At 39.3% G+C, this 20,585-nt stretch overlaps 1 protein-coding gene across 2 annotated transcripts in view; it reads left to right on the top strand.

The window, feature by feature from the left end:
* The window catches only part of LOC146785479 (nuclear body protein SP140-like protein), a 509,550-nt gene that overhangs the window by 306,212 nt on the left and 182,753 nt on the right, over positions 1–20,585 (top strand). For both annotated transcript variants that reach the window (XM_085634556.1, XM_085634557.1), the window contains exon 10: positions 4,477–4,596. In XM_085634556.1, the coding sequence (XP_085490682.1) occupies positions 4,477–4,596 (120 nt within the window). The remainder of the gene's footprint in view (positions 1–4,476; positions 4,597–20,585) is intronic.

Genomic DNA, 20,585 nt, shown 5'->3' on the forward strand with positions numbered 1-20,585 from the left:
ACTGTAGGCATGAGAGGTCTAGATCATGCCAATATTAAGTGATTGGACACAAGGGAAGGATTGTCGGGGAAAAAGAGTCTACCTTTTTCGTGGACATTGTTGGTTCATTATTCAAGCAAGTTCATGTTTGCCTCACAGGCACTGCTCTCAAAACAGGATATGTTTCAAGATGGCACCCAGGGTATAGAAATATCTCAGAAATGTTGAGGTCTCTTTTTAAGATCTGATGTCTTTATTCTTAAGTTGCTTCCTAGTGAGATTCTTAAATAATAAATATTTAGCGTACAGTATTTTTCTTCGGTCCTGGCACTTAAAGGCAATGTTAATAAAATGGCTTTCCTGTGTGTTTATTTAAGATAAAATCATCAGTTTCTGGAGAATCGCATTTTGTATATGAGCTGTCGGATGTGCATAGCTTCTTAGGTAAATTATACATTTTCTGTAGTGCTGAGGAGCCTATATATACCAGTTTGTGCTAAATGATTGAATTAGCTAGGTGGTAATGCCAGCGTGTGTGCCAGTGCATTTAAAGTTCATAATACATTACTTCTTGCTCTTCTTACTGCCTAATTTACTTTTCCTTTGTCGTGTTCATCAATAACCATGCCATGTAATTTAGTGTTCGATTACCACATAATTACTGTGGTGCTTGGTATAACAAATGACAGATAGTAATTCAAATGTGACCGTAGCTAGAGGTAGTAAATGAGCTGCTATTAGTCTTAACAGGAATTGTCAGTGAGAGCTCTATGTTTTGATCCCTGTAGTTTTGCTACCCATCTATAGGTACAACTCATTATTAAATTGTTGTTTTGGAGTCTCCTGTTTATAGACAATTCTTTATTTCCGTTGTATGATACTAGTTCTGTCATACAGTACAATATAAAGTAATACCATCTCAGTCAGTAAATATATCAACAATAACTAATGTTAAATCTTGGGCACGGTCAAACCCAGTGCACATTGTAATTGCGAGAGAATTAACAGCTCTCAATGAGGTCACGATATGTAGTGTATTTTAGGCATAATGTAAGAAAGAAAGAGAAGTAGTCTTCTATGTTCCCTGTGTGTTTTCACTTGAACACATGAATTAATGTATGGCTGTTGAAGGCTGTATGTGTATTTGCATGAGGCATTTTAGTCACCCAGTGTATTAAAATGACAGGCCTGCTTTTATGTCTTTTGTTGACCCTCATATCGGATCTATAAATGTGAGTGGAGGGGTTGGGAGGCTAAAGGTAGGGAGGAGGGCTAGACTTGACGGGTGGGGGGAGGAACAGGGTAGGGATTGTGAGAGGAACGTTTTGTCCAGTGCAGACTGAATGTGGTCCAATGCCAATTTAGCAGTATTTACAAATATGTACTTTTTATGCCATGTTTCCCTCATTTTCATGTCTTGTGAGCCTTGTAAAGATGCCCAATCCTCTTTGGTGTATTCTAGTTATAACTGTGTTTGCCACTGGAGACGTGTTTCCCATTCTACCTATGTATAGAAGAGTTTGAAAATCAAAGTGTTGGAGAGGACAAGCACCTCACTCTTGCCAAAGTTGATCCTTTAACCTGAAAACGAGGAGAGGTCATCAATCAGTGAACTCAAGTTAGGAAGCAATGAACTAGATTTCAAGATAATGAGAAGACTTTCTTCTGATGAATACTTCTAATTGCAGATTGCTCACCTTTAGACTATCCCCAGGTGCCAGACTAAATCCAGAAACTTTAAACAGCAGTGCTTCAGCATGCCACTGTAGTGTCATGAGGCTCCGCATTGACTTTGTTATTCCACAGAAGTGACACTACCACTTTGCGCCATGTAAGTTCCACCAGTGGACCACCACTGCATGGTATGTCCCCTCCAAATACTACATGGTTTAAATTTTGTAGGGAATGTCAAAACAAATGGCTGTGACAAACTCACATGAGGTATGCTATGCCTCTGGTGTTTGGGTTTGGGGCATAATTCCAAGTTGTGCTAGGAGTGTGCCCTCATGAACCTCAAGGCAATCCGGGATGTTGAAGCGAAGCTGTACGTCACTTAACATTGGAAGTGGAACCTGCACAAGTTGTCCACAAAGTCCAAGGCACGGCCCTGTTCTCAATCTCAAGACCTTTCCTGCTATGGGTCCTCTTCGAGTTTCAAGTCTTTGGGTTGGTCCAAGTCAAAGGGAAAAGACAAAAGCTGAACTCATCCGCATCCTGCCACTCTTCATGGAAAATTTGATTCTCTGTTTATCTACCACTGTATTTTTTAATCTGTAGCACACATTTGAGGCAGTCATACACCATACTTCAATAACATGGCTGCTGAGAAAGGCCCCACTGCCTCATAGACCAGTTCTCACTTGAGGCTGTAGTGTTGAGCTAAGGTGGACACAGTTTGTAGCAAGGAGGCTTGTTTGCAGATGAAATTTTCATCAGACCCCATAGGCTCCATACCAATGGCAATGCAAATTCTGCAACAATTCAGAAAGGTATCAGTTTTCCGGCTTAATCTAAGCCTGAGATGTTGGGAATCCATCTTAGTTAGGCAGTTAACTATGCTCTCGACACCACAGCCTTATTCCAGTGGGCAAATAGTAGTATTGAATATCTGGGAGTCTGATTAACACCTACGCTATGTGTTGTTTATGGGGCTAATTATCATGAACTTATTAAGGTTATTACACATCATTTCCATATATAGTGACCCTCTATATCTTCTGGACTGGCAGAATGGCTGTGCTGAAAATGAATATACTACCACGGCTGCTAATCCTATTTCAGGCATTGCCGGTGATTCTCCCCAAATCACAAATATCGCTACTGCAAAAGGAATGTGACAAATCCATTAGGCAGAGGGCAAGCCAGGAATATCGTTGGAATATATTGTTGAAAGTCCCAGATTTAGAAAAGTATTACTTGGCCGTACTTTAAGGTTGGCCTTCGAGTAGCCCCTTGTAGAGGCAAAGAAAAATTGGGCATTTATGGAATGGAAGATGTTTCATGGGCCTCTTTTGGTGGTCTTGTGGCTCCCTACCTTGGCCCGACCATAGGAATGATCATCTGTGACTTATGTCTCAGACTTCTTCGACCAACACAAGAGGTATGGATTTCAGTAACTAGAAGTAGGGAACTTATGACATTCCTCTCCCTTTGAACTCACTGCTTGGTAATGACAATTTTAATCCAGTCTAAGATGAGAAGCAATTTGCTATGTGGAGGAAGGGTAATTGTATAATGATGCACAAGTTGTTTCTAAAACAGAGGTTCAAATCATTTCAAGACTGTAAACTGGAATTTGTGTTGGGGCATGACGAAATACATAGATATTTTCACCTGCTGCACTGGGCAATGAACCCTCATTAAAAGGAGGCAAGTATTAGAGATGTTACAGAATTTGAAAATCTTCTTACCCAGTACAACTCCACCAAATGTCTGGTCTTGGCTATCTATGATAAACTAATCACAATTACAGATAATCATAAATGACCGTGCATGAGACGTTAGGAAAGGGCAATGGGAAAGGAGATCCCTGTTGGTCAATATACCTAATACAATGCACAGCATCAATAAACATCTTGCACATAGATATTCAGTTGGTGCATACTTAAGAACATATTCCCAAATTGTGATGATCGCTGTTGGAGAGGTGCAGCAAAGAAGGGACGATGCTGCACACTTGCTGGGCATGCCCAAAAAGTATTATCTACTGGAAAGAAATTCTCAGCCACATCAGGGACACTGTGGTTTCCCTATACCCAATCACCCATTGGTGACATTACTAGGCATGCAACCTTCACAATGCTAGGGCCTAATGAGGCGTCTTTGGACAGGTATTTTTTACACACTGAAAAACAAGAACTAGTGGCCAGTTGATAAAGAACTGCTTAAACTGAACATTGCAAACTGTTCCATAAGACTCTGGTCACTTATGGCAATGGAAAGACTAACTTATGATCTGCAAGACGTGCAACAGCAATTGAGACCTCATGGAGCCCCCCGTAGGACCATTTACATAACTCTGATACTGTTGTCCTCTGTGGTTTGGGAGAGGATTGAAAGGGAGAGGGGAGGAAGGATGGGCTGCTGACCCTTGTGGAGACACGTGGTCAAGAGCCCGAAGGGGGCATATGTTACTCGTGTGTTTCTGTTACATCTTTTAAAAAATTTAACAAAAATAAGTTAAAAAAAAAGATTGGTTAAAGGACAGGCCTAATATCAAGGATGTTTGCCTATTGTTAAAAAGATTGGTCCTGAAGTCAGTGAGTGTTTGAACAGAATGAGAGATGGGCTAAAGGACAGGTTGTACGTGAATTGTGAATAACAGGGTGAATACAGGGTGTTGGATGGAAGAAAAGGCTTGGGGTGCTAGGACTGTGTGAATTTAGGAGACTGCCCTGTGGTGGGTTGGTTTCATAGTTGAGCTCTTCAGGGTTTTTATTTGATTACTTTAATGGGCACTGGGGTTAACCATGTCACACCCCTCCTTTTCAACCACAGGCAGGTGTCTGTCTACTGTTGAGCTCACTGATAATCAGAAGATTCTCTTCTCATCTGACAAATTCCCAGTGGCTTGTGGATTAATCTCTGGAGAGCTCCATACACGTCGCTTTGCCACAGGTTAGACTTACGTTTACTGCTACAAATTCTTCTTCTTATTTTTGTTATTATTATTATCAGTATTGTTATTATTACAAGAAGGCATTGGTTATTATCATTTCTATATTGATGATGATTTCAGAAGAAGCCTACCAGGCCAATTCAATTAACCAACATCCCTGCTTAGCACAGCATCACGAGACGTTAAAAAAAGAAGCATTTAGTTGTTACCCTGTGGAGGTTTAAAAAAAATAAAAAAAACACACATAACTCAGGCTTTTACCTGGCTGTCCGACAGCATTTAGTGCCATTGTAAAAAGTCAGCGTTTTGGCATTTTTTTCTCTTTGCTGCCTGCTACTAATCAATGCATCTAATGCTTACATTTAGCGCCTGGGTTTTACCTTCATCACTTAGCCAAGGACATCCTCGAATTTCGTAAAAGCTACTAAATGTGGACGAGGACCAATCTTGAGGCCACCCATCTGTTTTTTGTGCCCTATTCTCCGAATGTGGTTATTGGTTATGAGTAGAACAAAGGGATACCTTTTGACATCAAACAAGAACTCTGTTATCCCACCCCGGACAGTGACGTCACTTTAGTCACTGGGTTTACCCTTGCCCGGTCCCCAGGGGCCTGTAAATAATACCAATTCCGGGGGGGGGGGTGTCACATATGTTGTGACATCACCCCAGTCACGTGCTAGTCACATGCTCATGGCCTCACCACGTGGCTAGGGCTATGCGGCAGCCCCCGACAAACCAAAGCTCCTGGAAATCATGTGACAATAATGTGATGTCATGGAGTACGACCCCCTTTTCGATGCTTAGTTTACATATAAGGAGGCCCCTAAGCAGCCTATGCCAAACCCAGGAGGAGCCCTCCAGCAAGAGATTGATCGGAGGTTATGAAGAGAGACAGTTACCTGATCAAAAAGACTCCCTCTGATGGTCGTTTGAACACTATCAATAGATATTATTGCAGCCTGACATCACCGACCATGGAGACGAATGCACAGCACAGTGATCTTAAAGAGGGTGTTCATGCCGTTACCGGTCTTGACAAGGAGCTCTGGTGCCAGTTGGGAAAGGTCAGCCTCAAGAATTTGCCTCAACTAATATCCTCTATTAAGGGCTTCAGTAGCTGCAGTAAAGCCTCGAGTAAGGAAACAATTGTTGGAAACAACTTCATCGAAATAGAAGATGGTATTATGGAATCTATAACAGCTCCTAACTGACCAGTCTATAAAGATATGGAGGAACTGGCTACGGAGGCCATCATCATGCAACAGCCACATGCAAACTCTGACTCTGGTTACACCTCGATAAATGTCAGCGACTCAAGATTTCAGAACCGCTGCAGAGTCTGTTGAAAATGTTGAGGTTTGTAAAGATCATTATAGTCATTTACTTATATTGAATAAACAGCTATATTGTAATTTTAACTAATAGTTTGTCTTTCTTTCTTTTTTGAACCTTAGAAAGCACCAGCAAAAAGATTCGGGGTAGAGGGTGCGCTGCCGACGGTTAATGTTGTCTGTTTTTAATGCTTATGCTGTTCAAAACAGGCGAAAGCTCCACAATCAAAAACATAGAGCTGCGTAAGAAATGTGTTTGTATCTATAACATCATAGATTTTGAAAAGGAAGCTCCAGGCGTACCCTGCGACGACATGTGGCCTGTTAAAGGTTTTGCAGTGATTGCTGTGAAAGCCAGGTTGATATATGTGCTGCTTAAAGAAAGAATAACGAAATACAACCCACAACTCTGCGCTATCTGAAAGCTTATTGAACCATTCACGGCGATGCTGTGTGACAGTCCCACATGTGTAGCCAACTGGTGTGTTAATGCTTGGCTACTTACAATGGATGAATACTTGAACTTCTGCAAGTACCCTATACGGAAGTTAATACTGTCACCGACGACCAGCTTACATATTGCCTTGGAGATTTTGACTGCAGATATTTTCAGAAATAAAGGTTTTGTATTGTACTACAGAGAATTGTACGATCCTTTGAATGTTGTCAGTATCCTAAGTGTACAAAGTTATAGGAGGGGTGACCGGGAAGTCCTCTCTAGAGCAGTTGAGTATATAGCTGTAAAAATATAAAAACTTTTGACGCTGTGACAAATTATCTGCCTGCCCCCAGTAGTGTCTGTGGCGTGTGTCATATTAGGTATACATAATGAAAAGTCAGCAAGCTGACCAACAACAATGATAAGATGTGCACCAGGAAACTGTCAAGTATGCCCTGTTAATGTGTTGCTAACATTCTTTAGTTTTTAATAAAATGACCTTACACAAAACCTTTGTCTTTCATTTTGTGGGTTGTTGGGGCTGATAACATGTCGGGCTGGGTTAAAGTAGCTTTATTATGATACAAGTGGGGGACATAAGCTTTTTAAACGTCAAAGGTCTGTTTAGAAGGGCTTTCGTTGGAAATGAGTCGGTAAACAGTGCGTAGGTGAAGACCTGGTTATCTGGGAAGAGGCTATTCACTCCACAAGCCCACTAAGGTGTTTTAAGAGGAAACCGACCATTGTTAGTGCGCAGCTAGATTATCGATGGCAGGCGGATACAATCAGTCTTCAAGATCTAGCCAAGCATAATAACGGAACTCGATATATATTAATGGTAATAGATGTATTGTCCAAGTATGCTTTTGTAGAAGCTCTAAGCAATAAAACTGATACCAGAGTCACTACGACTTTTAAAGCCATATTCAGGAAAGGGCGCACCCCTCAAAAACTGCAAACAGATGCCAGAAAGAAATGTTTAAACAGGTAATTTCAGAAATTATTAAAATAGCACGCTGTTCATCATTTTGTAACGCACACAGAGGTAAAAGCAGCTGTGATAGAGCGTTTTAACAGAACTTTAAAATCTAAGATGTGGCGATATTTCAAGGCCTACAACACATACCGATATGTGGATGTTCTACAGGTGTTTATAGATACTTATAATGCCAGTTATCACATCAACCATCAAAATGTCTCCCATAGAGGTAACACCCGATAAGTTCTTTAGCAGTATGAAGAACAGTGTACAGGAGCCTTTTAGCTGTCAAGGTAAAGAAGCCTCTTTTAAGAGAAGGTGATCATTTTAGGGTGTGAAATGTGAAAGGGGTCTTTACGAGGACTACCAGCTGAGGTTTAGCACTGAAATATTTATAGTGGAGAGTGTGGAGCTTAAAGAAGGTTTATATATTGACAGGTTAAAGGACTATGTTGATGAAACTGTGTTGGGTGGCATTTACAACGATGACCTAAAAAAGGTACCTGACGATCCATACTGGGTGTACAAGGTTGAAAAGACTCTGAAAACGGAAAAGTAGTGGTGCAAGCAGATAGGCCTTTGTCAAAAGGAGATGTTGGCTTGAAAAATTTAACAGTTGGGTGGTGGCCAGCTCCCCGTGCTGTGTGTGTGAGTACAGGGGCTCTCTGAAGGCACCAATATGGAGACAACGTCATTTTATATATTCTATATTACCTTTCCATCCAAGGACATGTTCCCTGACAGTCACATTTCTATTTATAACATGGAACTGGTTAAAGCCTGAGGACCTTAAAGGGGACTGGGAGGTAGCCCTAACCACAATCCAATACCCGAGAACATGGAATACATTTACAATGCTCGATGCCAAATTTACTTTAAAGAATGATCAGGACCTCTTGATCATCCATGGCGGATTTCTTCATGGCTATTACCCCAGCATCGTAGTGGTGGTCGATGCCATAAACAGATGCATAGCCAGCATCGAAACTTATAAAATATTTAGCTAGTATTTGATAACGTTAGAGGGAAAGTGTTTCTTAAAACTCCACATCGCAATCCAGAGTTTAGCTGTATGTGTAAATCTAGCTGGGATTAAGGTACAGTACAACATATAAAAAGCCAGGTAGAGCTAGACCCTACATACAGCTATGATAATAATGCAGGGCTCTATGCACGCTATGTGTATAGTTACATTGTAGTGCCACAGAGGATCAGGAATAGTGATTCACTGTTGTTAAGAAGGATCCAGGTAAAGGGGAAAAATAACACAATGATTAATATTCAATACATCAAACCCGACTACTTAGCAAATTCTAAAAAAACATTTTGACACTATGTTGATCTTGATCTTCGATGATCAGTTTGAGCCGTTATCCTTTTAATATGGGAAAGTTATTGTTAAGCCTCATTTAATGCTGAGACTCAACAGCGAATATTAAGAAGTCATCATGGTGATCATGAAAACATACATGAACCCCTCTTTGTATAGGGACTATTACAGACACCAGGCAGGATATGGAGGTCTGCCATTCTTTCAAGAGGCCCCTGTTATGTACGGGGCTGGTCTGGGAGTTTTTTTTCAGTAGTTTATTTCAAAGAACTATGCCGTTCTTGAAAACAGGATATGAATTTGCAAAACCCCACGGTAAAGCGGCTGCCTCGAAGATTGCCCAGGATGTGCTGGGATCTGTGACTTCTGTTTGTCACCAAATGCATGAGCAAACAGCCCCAAGAAGAAGCGCGACTTGTGTACAGGTCAACCACAAGTATTAAAAGGAAGCGCAGATCTTTGAGGCATAGGGGTCCACTGGCTCCCTATAAAAAAAAACTGAGACAATTGTCAAAAGGCGCTAACAAAAGAAGATCCGTAAGGTGGAAGAGAGAATCAAAGAACAAGAGAACACCCATTAGCATAAATATTTTTTTTAATGCAGCAACCTGAAACCATGGTCGGACTAGCATCAAAACAGTTCTTTATGGAAGTATCGCCTCTAGTTACTTTGACACCATTGGCGCCGATAGAGTTTTTTGTGTCAGGGTCATTGGATATGTATCTGGAACTCAACAATACTCTGCTGCATCATGTCTATAAAATTGTAAAAGCGGACGGTGCCAACATACCAGCCGCTACTTAAATGGCGACAATCGCTTACCCCATCGCAACCAGGTTTAATCAGGTGAACATTACCATCGGGAATCGACTCATCATGCAAAGTGATAACATGTATGACTACAGAGCCTACATCAAGTGTATTCTAAATTACAGTAGCGACGCTCTGGACATAAAACTATTAGCATGGCTCTTCGGCAAAGATACTTTTGCACGTTTTGAAGACAAAGAGCTGGACGGTGACAAAGAAGGTTTTGTAAAAAGAGCAAGCCTTGCCACCAACAGGAGACAGTTTGACCACTTTGGGCGTATTCATTCGGACCTTTCCTTCCAAGATAAACTGCACATCAAAGGTATCGATCTTAAGATCAAACTGAACTGCAACAAGGACTCGTTCTGTCTCATCAGCGGGGATGCAGAACAGCATACTCTGGTCATACTGTCTGTATTTTTCTAAAGAGATTGAAAGTGTCCCCAAATATCAGACTGGCTCATGACAAATCTCTACAGCTGTTGAACACCATGTATGCTTTTGAAAGAGTAGCTCTAAAGATTTCAGCTTCCCAGCAAGTACCATATTAACCCAGCAGCAAAATGTATTTTTGGGGGCAACTACAGAAACGTATAATCATAGTTTTTGTCGATAACACGGCTTTTAGCTGTCTCTATACTTCAAACCCATTTAAACACTATGACAACAACTATGTGCCACTGTTCCACGAGGGGGCTGCGATTCCTGCAAAACTGTACTCACCCAACTTTGGAGACACTCATTTTATTAGGGAATATCTGGCTTGGTTTCGATAACCGTGAAGCACCTGTGTGACTCAAGAGTGGTTGTGTCAAGAGAGGGATGTGGGGTGGGCTACATGCTGTTCACTTTCGATCTGACTCCTGACATGGAAGACTGTGACCACTATAACTTGATCAAAAACGGGAATCTAAAAGCTGAAATACTTTTTAGCACGAGGCTATGAATGTGAACATGGTTTTATTCTCTGTATTCAACAACATCATTCAGTTAAACCACGACCGGCAGATTTTGTTTGACTAGCTTTAAAATATTGTAAAATGGACACTGTTCAGATTCGGGATATCTTAAGCCATCATAAATACGCTAAGAAATACTTTATAGGTTTTTTCCAAGTGACAATATACCTGGTGAAATAGGGGCGGAAAGACCCTGCATGCTTGTCTTTAACACAGATCCCCACTTCATGGAAGGAATTCACTGGGCAGCCCTGTTTTTAGATACAGCCAAGGTTACAGTGCTTGACAGTGCAGCGGAATTCCCCGAGCACAGCATCTATAAAAAATCTATATTCAAGTATGTATAAAAAGCTGCTGCGAAGCTGGTGTATAACAAAATACAGATACATGATTCTCTTGCCGTTATATGTGGGGAGCATTGTATATATTTTACTAGTATAATGTCAGCTGGTATGTTTAGAATTTTTATAATCTATAGTTCACAATGATCGTGTTGTTATGAAATATGTGAAAGAAAACTATAGGTCTACATCAAACGTTGTTTCCGGTCCCTGGGGTCCCAGAAATCCCGGTAACAGAAGTGACATCACTTCGGGGGTGGGATAACGTTCACTTCTTGTTTGATGTCAAAATGTATCCCTTTGTACTATTGTTATGCCTTGTAAATGGAGTGCAAGGGTAGAGACTAGTCTGGCATGCATATTTTGTCCTGAATTCATTGATGAAAAAACTCATTGGGTGCAGATGTTCTATTATTAACTTCAATGGAGTAATACTTTTGTAAATGATGTTTAGGATAAGATATGTACGTCAGGCTAAATTCTGACGATGATATTTTCTTTCCATGTGGACATAACGTGATAATGAAGAAATTGAGACAATCATTTATGTTTTGTAAAGGAAAGGTGAGTAATGAAAGAGCTTGGGCCAATTTAAACATTTACCCTCAACTAGATGATCTTACTAGTTGCATGAGAGGTAAGAGGGAGAACACAATCACAATTCAAAATTCCAATACAGGGTAACCAAATTGTGGCAACACAATAATCCAGTTCTCAACTGAATATGAGTTTAGCAAGATTAAATTATAAATTCAAAAATAGATTTACATATGTCAATCTTAGCATGATGGTATACAACTACAAAACAAATAAAATGTGTCCAAATCTCCTGAAGAGGTTCCCCTATACAGAATAAAGGATACTACAAATTATATAACCACAATGTAAGTAATAAGAAAAAAGAATTAATAATTAAATTGCAACTGATGATTTTCAGTGGTAAGCTTTAGCCCTAACTTCCCCTACTCTATTTTAATAGGACCAACTACTCTGAAAAGCATTTGAATTTTGGGATTAGAAAAGAAAGGTGTCAGCTATCAGAGTCTTCAGTAGAAGCACTCTAACCACGGGTCATGTAGCATAAAGCCACATAAAGCAGAAGTATAGGTCTGCTCCACATGAAGTCCCAAGATGTCTCTTGAACCCTCACTAAATCACAGCACATAATATCATTTGCATTCAAGGTAGACAATCCCACCTAACCTTCTCCAGTACATTTCCGTGACTCTGGCACAACTTGGATACTTCCACAGCCTTTCCCACATTCATAAATTGCTATTTAATTCCTCTTTGGTCATTCTTCTCCGAACTCGTCTCTCTGCTCATTACAAAGTTTTTCCTTGCCAGTTTTGTCCTCTTGTACCTTGCTATCTAATGAAAACAAAACTCTTAACTAATGAGACTTTGTGCACACCTGCAGTGGAAACAAAATGCAACAAAACATTCCACATTGAAGGTTAAACACAAATAAAATGTTAAACTGCATCGACTATTTGCATTGAAATTATACGTGAGGCCTCAAAAGTTAGTCAACTTAATAGTGCACTGGTTTACAGATAAGTGCACATTATAAACATATTGCAGATACAGTTTCTTGATGAATGAACAAATGCAAATGATTACATTAAGATGTCATCTTCAAAATACATTGATATGAATATAATTCTCGGTACACATATGAATGCTTAAACATTAGTCTACAGGAACACCCTATCTCTTTAGCTCTGCAATGAGACAGGTCTATCCTTTCATTTCTTCTACAATACTAATATGTAAATGTGAGAAAGACCTTTATAAGTCACATTTTTTTATGCACACAACTTAGAAAACTCATTAGTTTTACGTGGATTACTTTATATTATGTCATACCCATTTTATTTTTAGTAACATTAATCGCACAGAATTTATTCGAGTTCTAACTACACATGATTATAATACACTCCTCCTACAGTATCTGAGAATGGAATCAAAATCACAATGCTCCAGTGGGAACCCCAAAAGAAAAAGTTACAGAAGAAAGTGAGGTAGTGTAAAACAAATACTACTCCAGCTGGGTGTAAAAGGGTAACCAAGCGCTCCAACAATATTACACAAATATTCACAATTGTACTAACAGTACCCCGCGGTGCGATTAAACTTAGGGAATAACACCCAATTCCCTAAAGGGCTCAATCATAGATTGATTTGGTTAATCACAAATGTTGATGCACATGCACAATATTAAATCACAATATGACAAATTATCATGGCAAAACAGTAATCAGTTGGGCTTCTGTTTTTCTCTTTATTTTCAAAAAATCTTCCACTCCCTACGCGTTTCGTCGTTACAAGGATTGACCCAAACGACTTCCTCAGGGCTGGAAGTAACACAAATACAAAAATTGGAGTTCAGATATTTATAAAATTAACATCATAAGTGAGCCCAAATTTCAACCTCATGCACAGGGACTGTTCAATATGCTTAAGATGGATATTTAACCCAAATTCCAGTGCTCAGTGATTGTGCATGCGTTCGCACTTATTAACTGAAATAGTCGCTCAAAATTCAAGTAATATCATTCAAATATCACGTGTTCTATACATCCTTAATATCATATACATTTGGTTATTTGTGGTGTCTAATAGCCAGGTCACTGAAGTTATTATCGTATCTGCCCAAGTGAATGACATGCTCAATTAATGTACCCATTATGGGTAAATCGGTACCTTACATTTCTGTTCAGATCGATTGCCTGAAAATTCAAACTGTAATAAATGTAATATTAGCAATGTGAAGCACATGAGGCATAGTTTTCTCAATACGCTTACTTATTCATTCCAGTCCAAAATCAGGACTATCTTACCACACATCAGTCATCATATTCTTTATCCAACTCTGTCGTGGTTCGAAATATTCCCAAAACAATGCTTCCAATACCTCCACTATATGTGAGAATATGCAGACCAGCACCTCTGACTTCCACAAAATCCAATTGCACTGTTTAATAATGTAGTATTTTGGGCTTTAGATTTCTCGACAGCCGTCCAGTAATGCTCCTCATTAACGCTTTATAGCTCAAAAGTGCCACACTAGAATCAGAGTTAATCCCTCCACGAGTCCTTGAAGTATGGGGACCTACAAACAAATAAATTTAATCACTTGAACTTCCAAGTAAGCTCACGCTATCTCAGTCCAAAGTTTACCGACAATAATATATTACGTACCTCTCTATACTCCCGTGTCTTCTAAGGTCCTGCCATTATTTTAAAACACAGAAATCGACGAGGTAGCTGTTCCAACTTACATCCGTTAATGCCCTCCTCCGGGGCAAGCAGTACAGTTAAGCGCCGTCTTGGAGTGGTGAAAAGTTTATGCTAACATTTGCATTATATTTTATCAAGTGATCGAGTCATGTAATATCAATAGCAGATTATAACCAATCGAGTGTCTAAGCAAATTTTAGCCTGTGAATAACAATACAAATTATAATTATTTAATTTAAATAGGCGATTGATATTTCTATTATTGTCGATAATATTTGTGACCAAAACTGACCCTTGATATTCTCCTAAAAGTAATCAACATCTGAAGTTATAGTAAGATAAGAAATAACGGTCCATATGTCCAAATCGAGAATCAAATATCTTATATCTAATTATTGATCTCCCATGAACCATAACTGGATTATCATCCTACACACAATCCAAATCCAAATAAATTCCAGTATTTACAAGCAGATCATCAAGTTTAAAATTAGCCTACATGTGCCTAGAGATCCCATTGTCCCATTAATGACAAATTGTTCTGTTATATTTGAGCAGTTAATATTGAACCTACTAATGTTACACTCCAAAAGCAACTAAAAGGTTTGATACAACTCTCCAACACCTAGTCTCCTAGAAAATATTGAAGCTCTTGGTCAAAATTAAGACCATCCTCCATGGCCCTCAAACGCATGATCCACCTTGCCACATGTCTTCGCAATTTAAGTACCCTGTTTCCTACTCATTGGTCAAGCTTCACATGTTCTATACCAAAAATTGAAATACTTTAGTTGGGTCTTGTGCATTACAGTTATATACATGTTCCGCAATGGGATATCTCATGTCATTTTGCTTAATTGCTCTCATATGACATGATCTTTCAAGGCCCTTATTGTGCTTCCAACGTAAATTCTTTCACATTTGCACATAATAATGTATATAACATACTTAGTACTACAATTGATATTTGTCAAAATGTTATACACTTTATCATTTCTGTCTTTAAATTGCTTTGTTTTATCTTTCGCATATTTACACATGCCACAGTGGCCACATTTGAAAAAACCTTTAGTAAATTGCGTTAACCATCGTTCCAGTTGTTTCGTCAAGGGATAACTGGGACTCAATATTGTACCCATTCTTGATGAATGAACAAATGCAAATGATTACTTTAAGATGTCATCTTCAAAATACATTGATATGAATATAATTCTCGGGACACGTATGAATGCCTAAACATTAGTCTACAGGAACACCTTATCTCTTTAGCTCTGCAATGAGATAGGTCTATCCTTTAATTTCTTCTAAAATACTAATATGTAAATGTGACAAAGACCTTTATAAGTCACATTTTTTTATGCACACAATTTAGAAAACTCATTAGTTTTACGTGGATTACTTTATATTATAATGATAACGAATTCAGACAAACTGCACTCCTATGTTTTAAATACAGATTAATCAAAAAGTGCTGATAGTAATCATAGGTTAATCGAAGGTGCTGCCTTTTTATAGCCAGTGCAACCCCTACACAGGCCCTAGAGAGTAACAAAAGATGTTCAAACAGAAAGTTTGAAAAAAGGCGCACTATCCACCTGCCCTGTGAGGTGCAACTGGTAGATCTATACAAGTAAACAAATGTATTCGTACATCGCTACGCTAAGCAAAAGTAAACAAAAAGCACCTATTGTGCCATTTGCAATACAAGTCGTGAAGTAGCACCATAAGTGAAGAATAAAGTAAACTAGACCATGAGTATAATTGAAAACAATTTGGCAATTGAACTTAAAGCAATAACAATAGTGCTGATAACTTAGAAACAACACAGTAGCAAATGGATGTTTTGTGAATCTTCATAAGTTTCTGAGATTCCTCTTTATTTTCTTAGCGTTTTCAAAAAGAAGAACGTCTGGTGTCCCAATGCATTTCGGTGTGACACACACCTTCTTCAGGGGAATACTGTAACAGTATATACATATAGGTATATAAGTAAATTCGAAATAGAAAACAATGTAAATGTCAAAACAAACTTATATATATGTTCAACTGTGGCATTATATGATATTTTATAAACCTTAATATCCAGTTCTACCCAGCCATTTTCAGCATGCAACTGACATGAGAACCATTTTTTAACAACAGACTGAAAAAGGATGCAATAGATGGAAGGAGAAAAAAGAAAAAAGGAAGAACAGAAGATGAAGTTCCTTGAAATAAAGTTTATAGAAGATTGACAACCAAAAAAGTAAAGAAAAAGATAAAAGAAGAATAGAAAGGTCAAGAATACCAAAATGACACCAGTGGGTGTAAAATCGTGATGCCTATTACGAATCAATTGACTATCTCAAAAGTGCCCGTACGAGTGAAAGGTGAATACTGACGTATTAGGTGCTCGAGTGAACCAAGAAACCACTGTAATCTAACCATAATGGCCCGCCTGGGACTCACCTCCCAACGTTCAAATATCAAACATAAAATGTAAAACGAAGCACAAGAGAGGTCCTGGTCCTCGCTCACACAACCTGTGTGTTCAAAAATTAAAAAGAACATACTAGTGTTACCCAAAGATTGGATATGTCAATCAAACGGTAAGGAAATGGTGTATCCGACATTAAAGTATAATTCACTTCACCTCATACATATTACGTATGCGTCCAACTTCAAACGACAGACAGCGCTGTGAGGAACCGTGTCCGAAGACGTCTAAGATTGAAAAAATTGCAAACATAGTGTCGTTAGCTTAATGCCTACAGCGAACGGGCTGAAAAGCGGTTAAGGTTATCTTTGTAGAACCAGTGAGACGTCACCAATACACGTACCTTTTAATACAACGTGCTGTGTAATCTAGAAAGAATCCTGTCATCGGGCAGCAAAGATTCGTTGTAGCTAGAAGCGTGCGAGTGCATATTTAAAAGCCGTAGGAATCATGTGACCAAAGGGAAACTAGTGGATAACGAAAGAGGACTATTACGAGCGCCATGACGGAACGGGTGCCTGATCATGACCACAGTGCCAGTGAAAAGTAAAAGTAGGCAATGAAAAATGCAAGGAACATGAAAGGAAAACCATTTCAAAGGTATCTAAGAAGTAGATGGCAAGAGTGCCATGTAGGAAGTTTTGCCAAAATAGGCAAACAGAATGCATCGGTGAAATAACAATAACAAGCATGAGTCAAATGTAACATATATAACTCAATATAATAAATATAAAATATAAAATGAAATGCATTCTGCAATCCTTAACAGTGGAGATAGCTGTAAAATGTATTAGTAATGCAACCATACTCAATCACAGAAAATGTATCAGTTCTATTTTGTCATTCAAACCCCCAGGGCTCATGGTCTGTAAGAAACGTATCCAAAATGTTTCTCTTTGTGACAGGTGCCTGTTGGGGTCAGCATGTAAGGAATCGGATATCTGCTCGAGTACAGTGAATCGGAGTTGAGGTATGGTATGCTGGTGTGTAATCCAGTGTAATGCCAGACAAGATTTCTGATTAAAAGTGCGGATAGCACTTTTGTGTTCAGTTACCCGTATTTTTACTTTTCGGGTTGTTCTCCCCACATAAACTTGACCACAGGGACATTTGATAGCGTATACTACCATAGCTGTGTTGCAATCTGAAGAATGTTTTAACTTAATGGGTTTGCCCGTGTGTGGATGTGTAAAGGTATCACCCACCATGACATTCCCACAGTGACCACAATTGTAGCATTTACGCATCCCTGAGTGCTTGAGCATGTGTGAATTGGGGGTTCTTTTGGCCAAAATCTCTCTGATGTTCTTAGATCTAGAAAAGGCAAAAATCGGTTTGGCATGAAAGACATTCGTGAAATCATTTTCTTGCTCTATAATCTCCCATCTCCTGATGATACTGCGTTTAATCGCCATAGCTGATGTGGAAAATTTTAAAACACAAACTTCACGTTTAGACTCAGGTTTTTCAGTTTTTTTCAATAGTTGCATTCTGTCCATGCTGTACGCCTTATGTTTCGCCAAGTCCAGAACGGGTGCTGGGTAACCTCTGTCTAAGTATTGTTGATACATGATATCAGTATCAATTTTCCCTTGGTCCTCATCAGAACTGATTCTACGCACCCGGATGAACTGAGATAAAGGTAAGTGGTTTTTCAGGGATTGTGAATGGAAACTCCGAAAATGTAATGCATTATTTCTATCGGTTGGTTTCTTGAAGATCCTGGTCGTTAGTGTAGAGTTGCATTTTTCAATCTGAATATCCAAATAATTAATAGTGGTATCATTGATGGAATGTGTGAATTTAATGTGGGGATGACAGTCATTCAAGCTTGAAATTGCATTCTCCAAAGATTCCTTCGTACCCCGCCATAAAACCAAGATATCATCAATGTATCTGAGATACAGTAGTAGATGTTCAGTCCATGAACTGCTGTTCAAAACATGCTCGTCCTCGAATTTGGCCATGAAGATGTTAGCATATGTAGGTGCCCCGGTAAAACCCATTGATGTGCCAGTCTTTTGAAGATAGAACTGTTGCTTCCATGAAAAATAGCTGTGGTATAAGCTGAATTGAAGTAACTCAAGCAAAAAAATATTCAAGGTTTCTGCATAATCATGTCGAAGCAACATCCATTCAACCGCCTCAATTCCTTCCCCATGGGGAATTGAGGTGTAGAGGGCTGTAACATCTATGGTAGCAAGGAGCACCTCTTCTGCGTTGGGTAGCATAACTTTTTGAAGTTTATTGAGACAATCCGTGGTATCTTGTACATATGTCACCCATTTCTGAACCAATGGTTGTAAAAAATGGTCGATGAATTTACCTAATGGTTCATGTAACGACCCACAACCTGCCACAATGGGGCGAAATGGTGGGTCTACCGGGTTCTTATGCATCTTGGGAAGCATGTATATGTGTGGCCTTTTAGGGTAGTTGTTACTTAAGAATCTGAAGGTATTTTCGTTGATCCACTTTAAATCTTTGGCTTTTGTCAGTATCGACGACAAAGTTTTTTGAAAAATGTCAGTCGGATCTGTGTCTAAAACCAAGTACGTGTCAGTATCCGAAACATGCTGATCCACTTTGGCCTCATAAAAAGTAGTGTCCATAATTACTAGGGCACCACCCTTATCAGCAGGTTGGAAAGTTAAGTTGCTGTTTGAGGCTAAATTTCTGAGTGTTGTCCATTCTTTCTGACTGAGATTGCTCTTAGTAGTTAAGGCTTGATGAGAATGTAAAAGATCCTTTTTCACAAGAGTTTCAAATAAATCGATAGCCTTGTGACTGGTCGGTGCCATGAAAGTGCTTTTGGGCCTGAATTTTCTTGATGCGATGTCCTCTGCTACGGTGCTAGATGAATCCTGTACGATGTTATGGAAGAACCACCGTAGTCTTAGTTTTCGGGTGAATTTAAAAAGTGCAATTTCTGTTTCCAGTGCATGAGTGCGATAGGTTGGCACAAAAGACATGCCCTTGTTTAATAAGGTTTTTTCGATGGGTTTCAAATGTACACTAGAGATATTCATGATTAATTCCTCCGAGGGTTCCGTCGGCCTCCGTTTGTTGTTGTCTTTTTTGGTACCTTTTCCCCTCCTGATTCGCCTGTAGCACCTCCCGATGTTGACGTTCCCTCTGGGGGATGGTTGGACGTCCGACCCAGGTCTAAAAAAGGTGTTTGTTTGTTCGTGCCACTGGTAGATGGAGTGCTCTCAGTAGTAGCGGTAACCAAAGGAGTGCGAGTGGGAAGTGTGTCTTGCTCAGTTGCAATGCTCTCTTCAGAGGTCGAGGCCTCAGGTTTACGAAAAGTTCTTCTTTGGGCGTACACCTCTGCCCAGGTGTACACCTCATCGAGCTTATAGTCAATAGTGTCTCTACGAAATTTCCGCAATTTGCGGTCATGCACTTCTTTTGCATGTTCATCCAATTTATCGTTCATGTCTTTTAGGGTTTGTTGTAATTCCTCAGACGTTAATCTCTGTGAGAGGTCATCTTTCAGGTCCTTAATCTCTACTTCTAGTTCTTTTAGGATAACTGATAGTTCCTCAACTATCAATAAAATCAGATCTAAGGAGCATTTATTCAGAATTGCAAACCATTTATTCATAAACGGTTTATTGAATTTGAATAACATGGGTCTCAGTGCTATACGTAACCCTCTTGGGATCCGCTTGGCTTTGTGATACTGGATAAGTGTGGTTGCATGCAGTCTTTGGTTGATTTCCCGCCTTAATGTGTAATGTAGTTGTTTGAGTAATTGGCTGGTCGATCCGGATGGGGCTTGGAAGGCCCTTGTCTCATCTATGAGAGAGTATATATTTGCTGCTTCTTCAGCAGAATAGCCTTTTGTTTCTGCTTGGTTAGTGGTTAAATGGGAAATGTCATCGAAATCCATGTTGGGTGCTAGTTGTCAAAGGTGAGGCTGATCGGTAAAAAATAAAGTAAACTAGACCATGAGTATAATTGAAAACAAAATGGATGTTTTGTGAATCTTCATAAGTTTCTGAGATTCCTCTTTATTTTCTTAGCGTTTTCAAACAGTTGAACATATATATAAGTTTGTTTTGACATTTACA

The sequence above is a fragment of the Triturus cristatus genome, chromosome 11 (assembly GCF_964204655.1).
Source record: "Triturus cristatus chromosome 11, aTriCri1.1, whole genome shotgun sequence".
Lineage (NCBI taxonomy): Eukaryota > Metazoa > Chordata > Amphibia > Caudata > Salamandridae > Triturus > Triturus cristatus.